Genomic DNA, 17,412 nt, shown 5'->3' on the forward strand with positions numbered 1-17,412 from the left:
GTTCTACTTCTGCAAAGCAAAAGCAGAAGGGGGAAGACGCTGGAGGCTTTAAAATGCCAACGCTTTCCCTGCTGTCGGCTTCAGTCTTTTGCATTATCTGCAGAGAACACTGGCAGCACCATGGATCTGGAGGTGGGTAACGTAATCTTTGACACAGAGCGCCGACATATGTGAGAGACATTTTAAAAGATACGATTGTGTATATCACGTTGAAGCATTAAGTTTGTTTGTTTGTTTCTAAACGTCAGGATTCTGTGGTTAAGGGAGGCGTGCTGATCGTCCACCACATCCATGAGGGAAAGCACCAGTACGAAGTGGAAAATGTGAAGTACAAAAAAACGTGTGAAAAAGTATTTGTCAGGTATAAATCAGACACTGTGTGTTTAACAGACTTTTTGTTGTTGAGGATAAGCACGGACCACCAAGTGCTTTAGATTAAATCTAGTAAATACATGAAAAATATAAAAAGGGAAAAGGAAGATATACCATACAGGATGCTGTAGAAAACAATAGCATAAAGAGAACATTCAAAAAACAAAAACAAAAGGCTTTCTAAAGTAAAGTTTTTATTTCATCAAAAACAAGATGAAGACAACAAGTAGGTGAGTGAACAGAAATGTGTTTTCAGTCATGATTTAAAGCTCAAACAGCAGAACTGGTTATAAGGAATACTTTATAATGGGGTTTATAAATAAAAAGTATTGGTTTTCATAAGTAGACCTGAAACAGTTAGTTGATTAATGGATTGTTTGGCAACTATTTTGATAATCGAAAATGTCATCAGGATTGTGTCCTTTGATCAGACTTGAAAACAACCAGCCAGCTGTCATCAGATTTAGATTCAAATGTTTCTAAATCCTGATTGGACAACAGGAGGAGGAGACATCACTTTTTTTATCTTTAAAAAACATGAAAAGAGCACAGGGAAAAAAACTGAAATACAGACTTCTTTAATGTGAAATAACCAAAACTATTGATATTTTAGCAGAAACCTGTGTGTTAATGTAAGACCAAATTATTCAAATTAAGAGGCTGATTGACAAAAAAAAAAGTTCACAGGGGCTTTAATGACTTCTATCTGACTTTCTAAGAGATGATCAGGTCTGCAGTTTTAAAGATGTCGCTCTCTTTTAGAAGGTGAAGTGGTTGCAATATGGGACACAGAGGCGTAATATTAATTCAGCAGCAACAGTTTCTATATCTTTCAAGGTAAAAGCAAAAGATTACAGCAAACACAGAGCGGCCAAATGGATGGAGTTTCCCCTATTAATGGCTTATAACACAGTTTATTAACATTGATAAAGTCATTAGTTACAATTCAAAAGCTTTAATAAAACATATGCCCTATATATTTTATGTTTTTTTCCCAGGAGAGGAGACAAACTGATGCAGATAAACGGCATGGACCTGCAGGATCTCACACCTGAGGAGTTGGCTCAGTCGTTGGCTAAAGATAATCCGATGCTGGTGAGTTGGGCTTCACCAAGTTTCTGTTTTAGATTCTGTTGTCACTCATCATTTTAGTGGAATAATCCACAAATAAAAAAATATATATATATTGTTATATTGTTATACTGAATATACATGTGGCTGGCATAATTCACATGCAAAAACATGTCATGTTAAGTCTTTTCACGATAGTAATTGTACCCGTTTTTATCCTGTTATTGGAATGAATGACCATGAAACTTAAGGTGAACTTTGCTGACATGACACTATCTGTTGATGTTTAAATGACACAGTATTGAATTGCATTGTATTGAACTGGAAATAGCTCAACATTACATGTTATTTCAGCATCCATCAGAGGAAGAATACACATATTGTCACTTTGACAGTAGCTGTGTTGTTAGGTGTTTTAAGGTAGAGCTTTCACACAGCCAATAACAGACACAAAGTGAATACTCAGTCTGACTCCACGTCCACTTCCTCTCTCCCCCTCCCTCCGGTCTTCAGACGGTGCACAAGGCCATCAGGACGAAGGAGCCCACTGAGCAGTTCTTCCCAGCTGAGGACACTTTACATCCCTTCTCCAAGGAATCCACAGTACTCAGTTTCAGCATGGAGATGAGGAGGGTGGAAGACCTGAAGCAGAATGAAGTGGGGCAGGAGGAGGACGTAGAGGAGGATGTTTGCCAACCTGAAAACGAGGGGAATGGGGAGAGGGGGGATCTGCTCATCATATCCATGAAGAAAACCAACATCTCCGTGGTGAGCGGGAGGGGCTGCGACAGCGGGAGCCCCTGTCAGGGATGCCATGGGACAGGATGTACCTTTAATGATGTTGTCATGGTGTCCGAATCCAGCAAGGTGACGCTTGGTGAGTAAGTTATGCTTTAGTCTCTGATCGTCTCTTCTATCCGTTTAATTTATTCTGCATTCTAATATATATGTATACAGATGGTCTCACTGAGATCAGGATCACTTTTTCAACATAGTAAAGAAAAAATACATGATACAGTCCAGTGACAACCATGGATTTCCAAAAATACTTTGAAATTCAGAAAAACTGGTTTATTGTTTTTTTGTAAGCTAAATGAACCATCTCATGAAAAGTTGACCTCTTGGGTTTACCTGTTTTAGACAGGTCAAGAAAACAGTCAAAAGTTATAAAGAAATCTGATCAGAGACCAGAAACATGTGCAGTGCAACTCCCTTTCATTGGTAAAAATGATTCATACGCAAATAAAATAGGGAGTGAGCGATTAATCACCCTTGTTTGTGTTTTTTGTACGAAAGGGTTATGACTTATGAACCACATGACCTTTGTTTGATTGTTCCCCGTGTCTCTGTGCTCAGTTGCAAGAGGAGGTGGAAGTTTCAGTCAGCTAAAGTCGTTAGACACTCCAATCGAACATTTGGCCACTCATCAATACCTCAGAGGTTTCTGCCCAGACAAGGCTATCTATGCTTCACCGAACCCAGGTTTGTCATTCAGAGCAGCACACGGCAACACAGCACCTACTGATGCATTTACAGTAACCACAAATGTAGTTTTCAATTGATTTGTGAAATGCCTTGTTTGTTTATATATATTTTTTCGTGTCCAGAGGAGATGACCATCTACTACTACAAGTCAACCAGTTTATCCTTCTTCAAGGGACAACCAGTGGTCCTAAACTTTAGCAGGTCCAACTGCTTCCTCAGGTGCTGCAAAGAAGGGGACAAGGTGTTCCTACAAGTGGAGGTAATATCTGTTACTGTGTGAGTTCATGTAGAGTTAGATTTAAGATGCATCAAGCTGACTTTTGCTCTAGAGCTTTCCTGAAATGTATAACAACTATTACATGGACTACCCTGAAGTTTGGCATTTATGGAGGATGAGTTTGGTGATCCTCTTTCTTTTCCTCTAGCGCCACTGTGAGTTTAACATGTGTGGTTTTAAGTGAAATGTCTCGATGAACTATTGGATGGATTGCCATTCATGTCCCCAACAGAATGATTTTCTTTAGATATCTTTTACCTGATGATGGTACTCAATACAAGGGTAAGGGAATCACCAAAATCATCAAGATTCATCACCTGAGAATGATGAATGTATTATGAAAATGTGCGTCAATCTATCTCGTATGTGTTGAGATACTTCAAGTAGTAGTAGTTAAATGTAACACTACTGCTGGTGGCGTTGCGGTCGATGAAAGTCAGGGGACCACGAAGGGAGGTACCACGAACCATGATGTAATTTTAATGGCAATTCATCTGAAAAATAGGGAAGTAGTTACTGTCAGACGAGTTTCATTCAGTAGAATAGACCAGACAACAATAGAGTAATTTCCCCTTATATTTGCATTCTTCAAGGTTACAGAATGTCATGGAAACAGCCCTCATCCCATTTAATGTACTGCACAACAACATGCGTCTGTCTATTGGGCTATATGCATGTTTTATTACTGATTAGGTTCGAAAAAGTGCATTTGATGAAGATTTAGGATATAAATATAACTGAAAACCCAAAGAGTAGGATTGGGAGCTGGTATTTAGACTACTTGTCAGAAATGACTTGTTCCCACCGCTGAAAAAGAAGTGCTGGCAAAGGTTTGAGGACACTGGTACACTTTATACTAAGTAATACGTATCAAGTCTACAGTCATGCGTGACTCTGTGAGGCTGTACATAAGCACAGCGATGGTTTGGGCTAATTGCTGACATCAGCATGCTAACATTGCTCAGAGTGGCAATGCTAGCATGTTAATGTTTAGAAGGTATAATGTTTACCCACCATCTTAGTTTAGCGTGTTTGCATGCTAATATTTGCTAATAAGCACTAAACACAAAGTTCAGCTGAGGCTGATGGGAATGTCACTAGTTATTGTTCAGGTATTTGGTGAGGATGTTGAAGAGCCATCTGTCGTCTCCGTGACGGATGTCCACATGTGTGTTGTTGCTGTAGACTTGCGAGAAGCCGAGGCTGAAGAAGATCTCCAAGAGCGACGAGTGGGCCCTCTCCTTCGTCTTCTACATGAAGACCGAGGGAAGCACACACCGGAGCTTTGAGTCAACGCTGCACGGCGGCTGGTTCATCCAAATAGACACCAACAACTCAGTGAATGTGGCAAACCCGGATAGAAAGAGAGGGCAGGAATCGTTCATCTTCATCATTCAGACTTGAGGGAGACTCACTTTCTTCAGACGTATTCTCAGTCAAGTTTACCACTAAAATTCACATTAGGATTTTCTCTGGGACTTGATATTAAAGAAAAGAAAAACATGAGAGGAGCTCTTTTGTTTGACCCACCTGGGCCAGTGACAGAAAACCCACAGTCACTGTGTCAAATTCTGCTATTGCAGAAGTGCGTAGATATGTATCATACAACTACATCTAATTAAACAAATGTTTAGTGTGTAAGCGTGTAGTAAGTTTTGTTGTTTACGGTGACCTTTCAAGCTGATTGTTGTTGTTGTTGTTTTTTTTAACAAGGCTTAATATTTTGTGTTGTGATGTACATTATATTAAACAATTGAATATTCAAAATAAAGGCGATGTGATAATAACTTTGTTTATTTAACACTTTCTGATATACATTAATAAAGAGATGTTGTAAGTCAAATTTCATATCATTTAAATATACACATAATACAATGTAAATGTCCATTATTATTACAAAAAACTATACTCAAAATAGCACAGTCAAGGCAACTTAAGTGTAGTACTATACTACTTGTGCACTTATAGTAAGTATAATATTAGTGTCAAAAATAGCACACTTTGAATAGATTCACATGGAGGTATATTTTGTATACTACAATTACTTGCAATTAAGTATACTGTTTTACAAGGGTATTCACTATAAAATAACCTGACAACCTAAAACGTATAACAAGTAAACACATGCTGCAGAGACACCTTCCCTCTGTTCTTCAGTGGACTCAAAAACCAGTTTGTTCATCGTCATTGTTCTCAAAGGCTTTGTTAATTTCTCCATCAATGTCCGTATTGTAAGGGTTCTCCATGGGTTTCTTTGCAGATTTCCTACAAACACACAAGAAACACACAGTTATGCCTCACAGTTATGGAAGTAAACCGGTCCAACGCCGTAGAAACGGGTCTCAGTCTCGAGACCAAAAACTCACTTCTTGCGGTCTCTGACACCGGAGATGACGAGGTAGACGCCCGCTAGCACCACGATTCCCATGACCACCCCGAACACCACCAGCCACACCTCCACCGGCTGCTCCACGGGAGGAGCGAACGTTGCGAGGATCCCCTCGAATTCCAGCGTCCGGTCATCCAATTGGAAAGCGTCGTTGATCCGGCCTCGACTTAACCTGGGAACCAATATCAAAATGGGTTTATTATTGCTCGCACTTATCAACTGTCTCTAGCGAAAGGTCACACTGAGTCGATTTGAGCAATTATAGCGATTGAACTGGAGCGCAAACAGCTCTGTGAGGCTTTTACGTTTACGCAATTCATGAATGACTGCACCAAAATAGTTGTCATGGTGATGCTAGATGAATTGTCTGAGAATGATGTAGCTCTGTACAAAATGATGTTCCGGTCCATCCAGTAGCTGTTGAGACTTGAACATTAACCTGTTGGTGGCGCTAGAAGAAAAGTCAGAGGATCACCAAAGTCATTAGGACTCATGGTCTGGTCACTATGAACAATAGTTGTCGAGATACTTCAGTCTGGACCAAATCGCTGGTCAGACACACCATCATTGCCGTCCACAGAATAAGTGTGACTAAAAATTGAGAAAGCTTGACTATTACAGCTGCTCATACAAAACAAGTGTACTGTACTCAGTGTTTTGGAACAGGCTGTAGCTTGTCCCTCACCGTATGGCAGCCTCCACATCAACTTTTGGGATATTCGTGGTGGGGCTGGTTGGATTGGTGACCACAATGTAGAAGGAGATCCTGGGAGTCTCATTATAGACGAGGATGTTCTCTGCTCTGCTGGTACAAACCAAGAAAAGCTCTCGAACAAATGTGGTAACAAAAGACAGTCAAAAGGAAACAAAGCATAACGTCTCTTCGTATGTTTGTGGTCTCAGGGTGGTACCGACGTGAACTGGAGGCTCTCGTTCTTTTGGCTGTAGTACTGCCTCAAAGCGTATGCAATGTTGGCCTTGAAGAGGTACAGCTCGTTGGCGTTCCAGGAATACTGAAACACATTTCAGTTGATTAATATTTACCATGATATCAAACCGACTGAAGTTCACTTCAAAGGGGCAAAATGCACTTCCTGTGTAGTCAGATACTGCAACCCTTATACTTTAATAACCAATCTGATAATGATTAATAATACTCACAGCTTCATCACCCATGGCAGCCTTCAAACTGAGCCTGACTTTAATGGCATACACTGAATCTGTAAACAAAAAAATAAATAAAATCATTAGTTCAGTTTGATAAAAACATTTCATCAAATCTTCACCAAGCATAGCACACAACACATTTGGCTGACCGTGAACACAGCCCATGCATTTGTTTTTGGATGTCACTGCATGCACTTAATTAAACTGCCATAACTTTTGAATGCATCACCTAATAGCAACCAATTACTGGCTCACCTGTACAGACAGGGACGGCGAACAGGTCTTTACAATATGATGCAATTTTACAACAGTAAAAGTATAAATCAATGACACAATCAAACTTGGTGCACACGAGCCCCCTGGACATGTGATCGACATTGTGTTACTTATAAGTCATGAAACATTCAAACAAGTTGCAATCACAACCATTTTCTTAATAATTCGGGGTATATGTGGTAATGTGAAAAGTGGTTTGGTCATGAAAACCGCAGTGACTTAAGTCTGTGTTTTTTTTCTGCTTCCTTAAAAATGGCCTCAGGGATTTTTTTTTTTACTTCAGTGCTCGTGTTTGAAGTGGCAAAACAAACATTTCATCAGAAGTAACATACTGTTTTTTTTAGTCACACATTATTACGTAATGGTGAGAGAGTTTTATATGCCTCTGGCAAAAATGTCAGATCTATCAAAAACACTTCAAATAGCTGTGTTTGGTGTGGACTTAAATGCTACATAAACTCGATATGGCAGGATAGATACACTCAACCCAGATAAGCAGTATAGAATGGAGGCTTAAAGGAATAGCTCGACATTTTGGCTAATATGCTTATTTACTGTTTTGCTAAGAGTAAGATGAGAAGATGTATACATATCTTTACAATGAATACAAAGCTCAAAATGGTTAGCTTAGCACAAAGACTGAAACAGGCGGAAACTCCTAGCCCGGCTCTTTCCAAAGGCAATAAAATCTACCCATCAGCAACTTTAAAACTCACCAATTAACACATTAGCTCTGCTTTGTACGTACTGTACAAAAACCACAGTGTAAAAACAACACAGTGTGGAGATAAGGGGGGGTAATGTGTCGACTATGATTATGGTATGGATGACTATGCCCTGAAAACGTCATGGACAAGAAATAGTCCGTCATAAAACCTCCAATAAAACCACAACGTGTTGTTTTCTCCATTTTCTTTTTTTGTTGTTGTACAAATTAAAGAACTAAGCTATGATGTGTTCAGTAGTGAGCTTTAGAGGTGCTGGTACAGACCCAAGCTAGCTGTTTCCCCCAGTTCCCAGTCTCTGAGCTAAGCTAAGCTAACCAGCTGCTGGTGGTAGCATCATTATCTACCATAACTCTCGACAACAAAGCTAAAGGCGAATTACCCAAAACAAACTTTAATAAAATAGTTTTTTGTTTTAGTGGTGATAATAATCTTCAATGTGAGCATCGTTTGCACTCACATGGATCTATTGCTGTATTCCAGCCTACAGTCCTGCTGTGTTTCTTGTTCTCTGCCTGCAGCCAGTCATGAAGCTTTTGGAAGTAATCCAACAGAGGGCGGGCGTCCATCTTAACATCACCGGATATCGTATGCAAAGCCCTGGTCCAGGACTGGGACCTTCCCAGCTCTAACATGTCCCTAAAAAGAAACATTTGATGATAATGATGATGACGATGATGATGATAAATTACTGTTGCATTTCACAGGGACAACCAAAGCAACTACATCTGATTCTGTGACAGCCTTCCCAGAGGTGCAGGAAGTCGTTCGTACCTCAGTTTGGTTCCTGCTGCTGTAGAATTAGTAATGTCACATGTAGACAAGGCACCTGTATGGCCAGCCGCATCGCAGAGCGCCTTCTGGAACTGGAACTGGTAGATGGTTCTCGTGAAGTACCTGTATTCACAACCAGCGGCACGCACACACACACACACACACACACACACACACACACACACACACACACACACACACACACACACACACACGCACACACACACACACACACACACACACACACACACACTTAAATCTCTGTCACAGTTTTACTTCTCAGCTACTTCGTCTTGTTTGTAAAGGTGTGTGATTCTTCATTTGGCTGTATGCAGCCAACAGCCACAACCAGGAGTAAAGCTCAAAGCCATCTAAAGCTTGTCTTTGTGCAGCTCTGTCTCCAACTAAATTATATTCCCATTTAACTAAACTGCATTATCTACAAACTAACTAACTAACTAACTAACTACTTCGTTAAGTTTAGGCTGCATAATTACTTGGTTAGGTTAAGTAAAGGATCATGGTTTGGCTTAAAATTTGTATTTTTGTTACGTAATTTGATTTACGAATGTAAATTAAAATAGCTGACTTTTGAATCTGTTGAACAGGTAATCACAGGCAAGTTTTACAGTAAGCAGCTTTTTAGGGGAGGCAGGTTGGCAGGATTCTAGGCAAAACTGATCGTTATAACAGAATACTAGAACGCAAAACACATTTATTTTAACAAAAAAATGTGAAAAGAAAACATAGCTTTTATTTCATTGAGGCACATCTGCACAGCGGGAGTGTTACCTGATGAAAGAGTAGTCTCCAGATACATGGAACAAAGCAGGCGGGTCACAGTAGGTCTCGTCTCTCGGCACTGGCTCCACCACCCCCACCAGCTCCCTCCTGTCACGACAACAGAGAGTCAGCACTGACGCAGGCCCGCGCTGGAACCGCACTGAGGCAGCCGCTGAGGTCACACAACAGTGCAGTGTGTCCACCTCAGATTTCATCACGACCGTATTTGATTAAAGTGATTAATACGTCAGCGGGTTTATATACAAATTTACCCGTGAATTTTCACAGGCTGCATAAATGAACTGGAATATTTGCAGACACCTCATATAAGTCCAAGCTTACTTCATCTCCCACCAGCGCTGCATCCAATTATCCTTGGTGATTTTCCCCGCAAACACCTGCCACCTCCACTCCTCCAGCATGTAGGTGAACGGCAGCGTGGCCACGATGGTGAGCGCCTGTTTCATCAGGAAGTTGATCTCCGTATCTGCAAGGCAAAAAAAAAAACACAAAACATTTTATGACGTAAGAAGGGAAAAGGCTCAGGAAGCTGGTCTGAACATCACTTTAGAAGTTAAGCTATGAAACATCATTTTTGCAGAGAAATAATATTTGTTTCTGGGACATTTAGGGCGGAACAGCCCTCTGCGTTTTGATATGCTGTTTATGACACGTCTGTCAGACTCTATAAGCAGAAGAGAGTTTGTATTACAGTTAGCAGTAGGCTCAAGGTCATGTTCTGCTTGATTAACTGGTTTCACTGCAGTAAACAGGTGATTGCAGGTGTGACACGGTCTGTGCTGGTGGCCACAACGGTGCTGAAGCTATTTTTATCCTACATGCCATTTGAGGGCAGCAACCCAGCGACACATTACTCATACCTGCTCTGGTTTGTTCAGAACTCAGTTCAGTCCGTTTGTTCCGTTGGGTGACAACTTCATATTGTGTCCAGATTGGTGATTTCTATGGCTTCTATGGTGAATTGTCCTGGGTCAATAGAATATTCATCAAAACCCTTCTTTGATTTTGAGGCTAAAAGTTAAACCTGCACTTTGGGGTCAGTGTAAGCTCAACATTGACATATTATCTAAATTGATATAAAAAAAAACTTTAGCAGACCTTTAAAGTTGAGTCTGATGAATGTACTGTAAGTCCAATATTCACTTCCTTTTTGCTCTGTTTTGGCCACTAACTCCCGAAGGAAACGTCTGGCTTTTCAGCTGTTCAATGTTCGACCTTTTTGTCACTAATTGTATCCGTCTGCTGTTTGATGCTGGTTTACACCATAGTCATTTCATCCGTTGGTATTACAAAAGAATCGACTATAGCAGCTTTAGTGTGTTGGAGAAGCAGCATTTCTTTGGTTTGATAATTATCAGTGTTATCTTCAATCAATAGTACCATTGTCATAAATGAAGTCAACAGGCAGGAGATTCAGGCTCTGCAGGTGTTTGGGCGTTGCAGCAGAGAGGGACATGATTTCCCCGACAGCCTCGTGGAACCCCTCGTTGGCTCCGTCCCTCAGGAGGTAGGACAGGTTACGGTAAGCCATCTGGTACTGGTTGTGACCCATCTCGTGGTGCACCGTGAGGAAGTCGTCCATGTTGACCTTGGTGCACATTTTGATCCTGAAGACATCACAGGCCGTTATAATGTGGGGATGAAGACGTGGCATGATGCCATATCAGATACACTGTACCAATAACACAACACGTGAAACAACATGTTTTCTGATGAGTCAGACGCTGAAGCCCAATGTGTTCAATATGTTTTGATGACATAGAGACTTTAGTTATCTTTATCAGCAGGAAAGAATGACTCAGAGATTAATCAACGTTATTGTTCATGTTCATATTTATGGCTCTCATGTACTGATCTACAGTTAGATAAGTCTTCTCATCACAGCACACAAAACAAAGAGCCGCTTGTGTTTAGGTCAACCTAACTGTAAGCTTTTTGAACATGAATATATATATATATATATATATATATATATATATATATATATATATATATATATAACTCTTAATATGTGCACGTCTGTGGGTCTTCCTACCTAAAGTCCTCTTTGTTTCCCATGTCCCAAGCTGTGGGGTGACAGACCACCATGCGTCCGTCATCAGGCTTCTCCAGCATGGAGTTATTCCAGAAGTTTGGGAACATCTCGTACAGGCCCACAGACATGAAGAACTTCTCTGCTTCTTTGAAAAGCCGAAGCTCAGTCCATTTCTGAAAGTCACATTGACATTTGACGGACGATTTCACTCCCGATAGAGGATTTTAGCGTCTTGTTACTTTAATATCTTTATCACTGCATGCGCTACAAGACTATACATTTTATCACAACACAGAATATCAGAAGTTGTACTGCACCTCCGCCACCATGGCTTCGCTGACATCAATATCTGGTTTATCAGGGTAGGGGACTGACAGAGGGTACAGGTTGGTCCAGAATCTTCCCCACATGTCACCTGAACAATCAACACAAATTATTTCTATCTGTAAGTAATCGAAGTAGACACTGAGCTTATTCCTCCTACAGTAGACCAGTTCATTTCAGCTAAACACGGAACATTTCCATTATGTCACAAAAGTTGCATGTCTTTTTCTTTTTTCCTTTTCCCTGTATTGTTACCTTTAAACAACCAAACAAATCAGTAACTATGTCTTTACCAAACCTCAAAAACATGAGCACTTTAAAAATTCAAAATACACATGTAAAGAGGGAGCCACGAGCAAGTTCTGGACTGAGACTTAAAGGGACAGTTCACCCAAAAAAAAAATCTAAAATACGTATATTTCCAATTTCAGAAAATCAAGTTAACTCAAGATAATCCACAGAAGTATTTCTTTCAACCATAGTCCATACATGAAACTGCTCACAACAAAGTCTGTGGATTATCTTGAGTAACCGTGTCATGATTTCTGGAAAGAGACATTGCTGTTGAGTTTTTCAAATTCTTTTTTTTGGGGGCTTTGAGCACCACAAGCCAAGCTCCATATAGTCCCTTTATATTGAAGAGACGGCAGACGTCTCTACAGCCGATATCTCCAAAACTAGGCAACTCCCACCCAAACAATCTAGACTAAAAAACGAGCACTACAGCAGGCACTACAAAAAAGAAATATGTATTTTTTCTATTTTGGGGAGAACTGGCTTTTTAAATCTTCCATGTACATTCAAATCTTCCTGCTCTGAAGATGTATTCTTTATATGGTGACATTTAATGCACCGTAGGAACAAGTTATAAGGTCATTTATGATAATATTATTCTACTGTTTCACGCCTGAGTTACAGTACAGATTTGTTGTGTTACATGTTGGACTTTACAACTTGCTCTACTAGTGCACAGCAATTTTCTGTACAATATTTCCGTTTCTATACTATACATTTTTTGGGGGTGAAGCAAGACGAGACATACCCAGCAGGTGGGCTGGCAGAGGTCCTTCTGAATCAATGTGTCCTTTGTAGACCTCCATAAGCCTGGCTCTCACATAGGCATGCAGCTCCTTGTATAAGGGCATGATCTGTACAAAAAAAGAAACAGTTGTTGTCGATTATTTCACACAATCAATAATAAACAGTACATTCCTCTTCTTGTTAATGCAGGCGCTCTGACACAAGAGACATTCAATCCACCGATATGAGACGTACCTCTTTGTATACAGAACGGACATCATCCATCAGCTGATCTCCGGTGTACTTGTACAGAACGTCCTCCTCAATGGTCTCATAGTTATATCTCCAGTACGCTCCATAGTCTTCAAAATCTGTCAGTGTGAGTCAGAGAGGATCCGATCAAAAGAGAGAAGATTACAAACACCGTCACTACCAGAGGGTGTTTTTATTTTTGTAGTGTTTTGTAATACACAAGTTAGAGGTTATGATATGCCAGACAACACTCAACTGCTTGTCAACCGTGTCACATGAAGCTCCTGTAAGGATCCGTCATGTGTGATCGATTATCAGCTCTGTGTTCGACCGACGCACAATCTAGAGTATTAGATTATCCATCGAGTACCTTTACAAACTTAGTCTTCTTGCCATAGTATTTCCACTGGATTATATGAAAGTGTGGTAATTATTTAAGCCATATTCAGTTTCCATCCAGAATTAGCAAGAGCATGTCATTCACACATTTAAAACATTATACGTCATCAAGTAAAACATATTCATGTATTCTTTTTTGGCTGTGTCACCGTTTAGTTTGGCGGCTTCATTCTTCAGATCCACATAGTCTTCGTAGAGAGGCCTCATCCTCTTCCCCACCTCTCTCCTCCAGCCCTCCCACACATGCAGACGCTCATAGTAGTCCTGGCTGGTGGCCATGACGTGTTCCAGGCCTGTAAACAGAGGAGCAGGCAAGTCAGTGCTCATTGATCTAATGAAGAAATGTTTGACTTCAATCAAATCAACCAAAAATCTTAAACTGAAAAATACCTAGTAACTATAGCTATCAGGTAAATATAGTGGAGTGGAAAGTACAAAGTGGCATAAAATAGATAATACTCAAGTAAAGTAAAAGTACCTCAGAATTGTAGTTGTTTAAGTGTACTTTCAACCACTGAAAAGATGCAGGTGTAATCCTGTATTTGTCCTGTTTGTTGTTCAAAATGAAAGAACTAAACAGTATAAAAGTTGTCACAACATAATTCCCAAAATGCATTACAGTATCTTAGTAAAACTAGTAATACATTTTCCTTTTCTCAGTGACTATGTTAATTATAAACTGCTTTATCAGCCACGTCACCATCATCATTATTAACAGAGTCGTACCTGGCTCCAAAGTCTGGCAGTTAAGGGGGTCGTCCATGAGACACACCGTTGCCGTGCTGTAGATAGTGCTCATTTCACTCATGACCTTACTGAGCTACAAGTGGATTTAAAAGAAAACGCAAAGTGGAAACGTTTAGGTCGATGAAGCACTGAAGAAGTAGTCCAGCAGATGTGTCTTTGCAGCTTTTACAAACAATGAAAAGAGCTTATTTTAAGACTTATCCAAACAGAATGAGTCTTACATGTGCAGCTTTATCTGCGGTTAGGGCGCCAGAGCCTTTGTCTTGAAGGGAGATGAGCTGTAATTTGATTTCTGTATCAGTGATCTGGTTGATGGGGAACTTCAAGGACTCCTCTGACATATTGGTGTAGAACTTGCCCCAGATTTGCCCCTGCTCTGACTGGGTAGAATGAAAAAGACACACGTCAAAAATACAGTTGTCGATCTACAACGGCTCCGCCACAAAGGTCTCCGAATGCTCACCAGCTTGTCCGAGTTCTCCTTCGAGATGTTGGTGTTGTAGGCCCACGAGGCCAGCGAGTACTGGTACATACGCCGGGTGGCCTCCTCGTCGAACATCTGCAGGAACACCTTCGCCTTGGTCTCCACGTCTGACTGAGCAGAGACGGAGCAGGACACAGCCAGCAACGCTACGAGAACCCTAGCAGACATCTTGTGCTGCTTCAGCTCCCTCTATCCAAACACACAAACACACTAAGTGTGAGAAGGAGCGACACCGTGCTCTGTTACACTGTTTCAATAACCTTCTGCGCTGCCTTGGCCTTTGGACAGCAGAGCTGTAACTGAGGGTGTATCTGAGTTTTCATTAACAGATCATCACTGGGCTGTCTTCACATAAGGGGAGCGTCTGTGTTATACTTTGATACATTATCAGTCGCGAAATACACACACGGTCTCTTTCGAAATCTGCACAGCTATAATTATATTTGTGTAGTCAGCAAATAAAAAGGTCTCGGTCCGTGAGCCTGTCAACGCGATAACACATCAATCAAAATGTTTTTGGTCATGAAATGAAAAGCCTGTTGTTATGAGCAAGAAAGCAGGATGACCAATCTCCACATTACCAAAAATAGAATAAACATTTGTCACCTTACAGTGCATTAAAAAAAACACCAGAAAACTTCAAATGATGAGCAAACTGTAGGAGAAATTGTCACCATTTGGATCATAAGTCAAGATGTCTTCTTTTAGATATCTTCTGAAAACTCATTTATATCAGTTGACTTAATCTCAACTGATGGAATTTGTTGTAATTGTTTAATTATTTGATTTGATTTTATCTTTTGGAACTGATCTACTTTTTATTGCTTGTTTTTGAAAGCTTCCATATAAATAAAGTGTTTATTATCCTTATCATTAACAAAATGTATGATAGTGGAGGAAAAAGTTCACTCGGGTTCCTTGTGTTTTCTACTGATTTTCACATTGGAGTGCCATTTCTTAAACAAACATAACACTTTGAGGAGAAGAGTCAAGGAAACAGGAAACAATAGAATATATGAAGATCCAACCTTCTTAACTGGTTAGCGGTGGATTTCCCAGCACCAAGTCATGCACTGTTGGGCCCTAAACGCTGATAAGAAATCAGCCACAAGGGCAAGGTTTATTATTCACATTTATTATCAACAGCAGATGATAATTTAATACTCTCTTTCTCTACAACAAATCAAGCCATAACCTACTAAGACATGAAAATAACTCTGGCCTCAGGTTACAATTTGTATCTGTTGGATTGACACTCATCAGATTCAGGCTTGTTTTTGTACACCATACATTTATTTATTTGTGCTGTTGAAGTGACATTTTGTTAAATGATCATGTTTCAATCAGAGCAGCAAACGCGCTCAAAGGTTGTGCACCTGTTTAAAGTTCCAGGGAACACGAATCTGATGCAACAGCGCCTTCCTGTGGACACAGTTGGAGTGATCATGTTGATTAAAGGACAGGTTCACGTGTTTGTTCTGTCTGTCTTATTGTAAACAATACTTACATGCCCATATATACATTAAAACTGTATTGGTTGCTGGAAGTGTTCTTCCTGTCTATGTCAGCTGTGAAGCATTCTCTTCTTAATGTGGTTTCAATGTAAGTGACAAAATAACTAGCAGCTGTAGCTGTCACAAACATGTAGTGCAGTAAAAAGTCAAATATGTGCCTCTGAGATGTACTGGTGTAGAAGTAAAGTAGCATTACATGGAAATAGTCACGCAGTGTAAAAGTAACTTGAAAACGCTGTGATAGTTTCAGATGCTTTGCCTGAAAAAAAGTGACAAAACTATGGTGTGAAAATAATCCCGTACAAGGAAAAGTCCTGCATTTAAAACAGAAAAAAACAACACTTGAACCATTGATTCTACACAGGATAGCAGGAATGGACCATGGAAAAGTTAACATTTATATCTGCACTACAACTTTGAGCCACATGAGGGAGCCTGAACGCTCGTATTGTTCTGATAACCGGAGCTTATTTATAACATTGAATCGCATATGAATGGCTAGAGTACGTTTTGTTTGTTTTACTGATGAGATGCAATTAGTTGGTCTCATTTATATAAGTGTTTAGCATGTGGATATGTTTTCAACAACACGTGCATAAAACCATGTTGTGATTCTTCAAACGTATATATTCGAGATAATATAAGGTGATGTGGAAATAACGATACAAATGGTCGGGAACGTTCATTCACGCACAGTTTAGCTCTTCTCGCGGTTTACAGAGAAGGCCTGATGTGAAATAGGAAGCGATGGGTGGTCATTATTAAAGAGGGGGTTCCCCAGAAAATGTATTTTTGTTATCACTCTTATTACTAGCCAGAGTTTCTTCAGTGTGCACTGTTCACATCTGTCAAATAAATGTAGCGGAGTAGAAGTGCCCCACTGCACCACTTATTGTTTCAGTTCACTTCTCTGTGCAGATTTAAGATCTACATGTCATGATGTCAAACTCACAGGCTTTAAAGCAATGATCGCCACGTTGATTCACATTGAAAACAAAAGGAGATGAAGGGTGAAAATGTAAAGTAAGTAAAACTAGATTGTACACCACAGGCCACAAAGAGCGTTACATTAACATGTGTAGAGAGCGTATACAGCACATATGTTTGAGTCAGGGACATAAACATAAAGGCACGCACAATTTCACACCGTCCGTTTGAACAAGCAACACCACAGTTCATTCCACTCGGCTCGTTATGAATCATCGCTGCATGGTTTACTGCTTGCTGGGACGCAAACGTAGAACATTGTATTTGTTGTCACGCTTGTCTTCTCGGCAGCTCGGAGTGAAGCGCGTGA

The 17,412-nt window shown here is 40.3% G+C and overlaps 2 protein-coding genes across 3 annotated transcripts; one reads left to right on the forward strand and one right to left on the reverse strand.

Annotated features, from left to right (window-relative positions):
* Nucleotides 1-53: 53 nt before the first annotated feature.
* On the forward strand, nucleotides 54-4,904 carry LOC137887578 (uncharacterized). Of its 2 annotated transcripts, XM_068730670.1 has the most exons (7): nucleotides 54-132; nucleotides 249-361; nucleotides 1,371-1,467; nucleotides 1,957-2,320; nucleotides 2,800-2,925; nucleotides 3,051-3,187; nucleotides 4,391-4,904. In XM_068730670.1, the coding sequence occupies exons 1-7, from the start codon at nucleotides 121-123 to the stop codon at nucleotides 4,607-4,609; spliced, it is 1,068 nt and encodes a 355-aa protein (XP_068586771.1). In that variant the 5' UTR covers nucleotides 54-120; the 3' UTR covers nucleotides 4,610-4,904. The 2 variants fall into 2 exon arrangements, with proteins under 2 accessions (XP_068586771.1, XP_068586772.1); XM_068730671.1 differs by lacking the exons at nucleotides 54-132; nucleotides 249-361 and adding an exon at nucleotides 443-602.
* Nucleotides 4,905-4,983: 79 nt separating this feature from the next.
* ace2 (angiotensin I converting enzyme 2) lies at nucleotides 4,984-14,898 on the reverse strand. Its single transcript, XM_068730668.1, has 18 exons — nucleotides 14,581-14,898; nucleotides 14,339-14,497; nucleotides 14,097-14,190; nucleotides 13,520-13,663; nucleotides 12,975-13,090; nucleotides 12,742-12,847; nucleotides 11,693-11,790; nucleotides 11,376-11,548; nucleotides 10,721-10,947; nucleotides 9,662-9,806; nucleotides 9,329-9,427; nucleotides 8,537-8,659; nucleotides 8,223-8,401; nucleotides 6,756-6,814; nucleotides 6,510-6,607; nucleotides 6,280-6,396; nucleotides 5,572-5,766; nucleotides 4,984-5,470 (listed from the first exon to the last, which is right to left on the reverse strand). Exons 1-18 carry the CDS (start codon nucleotides 14,767-14,769, stop codon nucleotides 5,368-5,370), a joined length of 2,424 nt encoding a protein of 807 aa, XP_068586769.1. The 5' UTR covers nucleotides 14,770-14,898; the 3' UTR covers nucleotides 4,984-5,367.
* Nucleotides 14,899-17,412: the final 2,514 nt, after the last annotated feature.

The sequence above is a fragment of the Cebidichthys violaceus genome, unplaced genomic scaffold (genome assembly GCF_023349555.1).
Source record: "Cebidichthys violaceus isolate CVI_PGR_0920_01 unplaced genomic scaffold, fCebVio1.0.p SCAF_5, whole genome shotgun sequence".
NCBI lineage: Eukaryota > Metazoa > Chordata > Actinopteri > Perciformes > Stichaeidae > Cebidichthys > Cebidichthys violaceus.

Excerpts from the sequence above, each read along its gene's own strand:
- LOC137887578 (XM_068730670.1), top strand. Across the intron at positions 362-1,370 it reads TGTGAAAAAGTATTTGTCAG|GAGAGGAGACAAACTGATGC; the intron begins GTATAAATCAGA and ends TTTTTTTCCCAG. Across the intron at positions 2,321-2,799 it reads ATCCAGCAAGGTGACGCTTG|TTGCAAGAGGAGGTGGAAGT; the intron begins GTGAGTAAGTTA and ends CTCTGTGCTCAG.
- ace2 (XM_068730668.1), bottom strand. The coding sequence starts at position 14,769 with ATGTCTGCTAGGGTTCTCGTAGCGTTGCTGGCTGTGTCCTGCTCCGTC. Across the intron at positions 8,660-9,328 it reads GGAGACTACTCTTTCATCAG|GTACTTCACGAGAACCATCT; the intron begins GTAACACTCCCG and ends TTGTGAATACAG. Across the intron at positions 8,402-8,536 it reads GCAGCAGGAACCAAACTGAG|GGACATGTTAGAGCTGGGAA; the intron begins GTACGAACGACT and ends GTTTCTTTTTAG.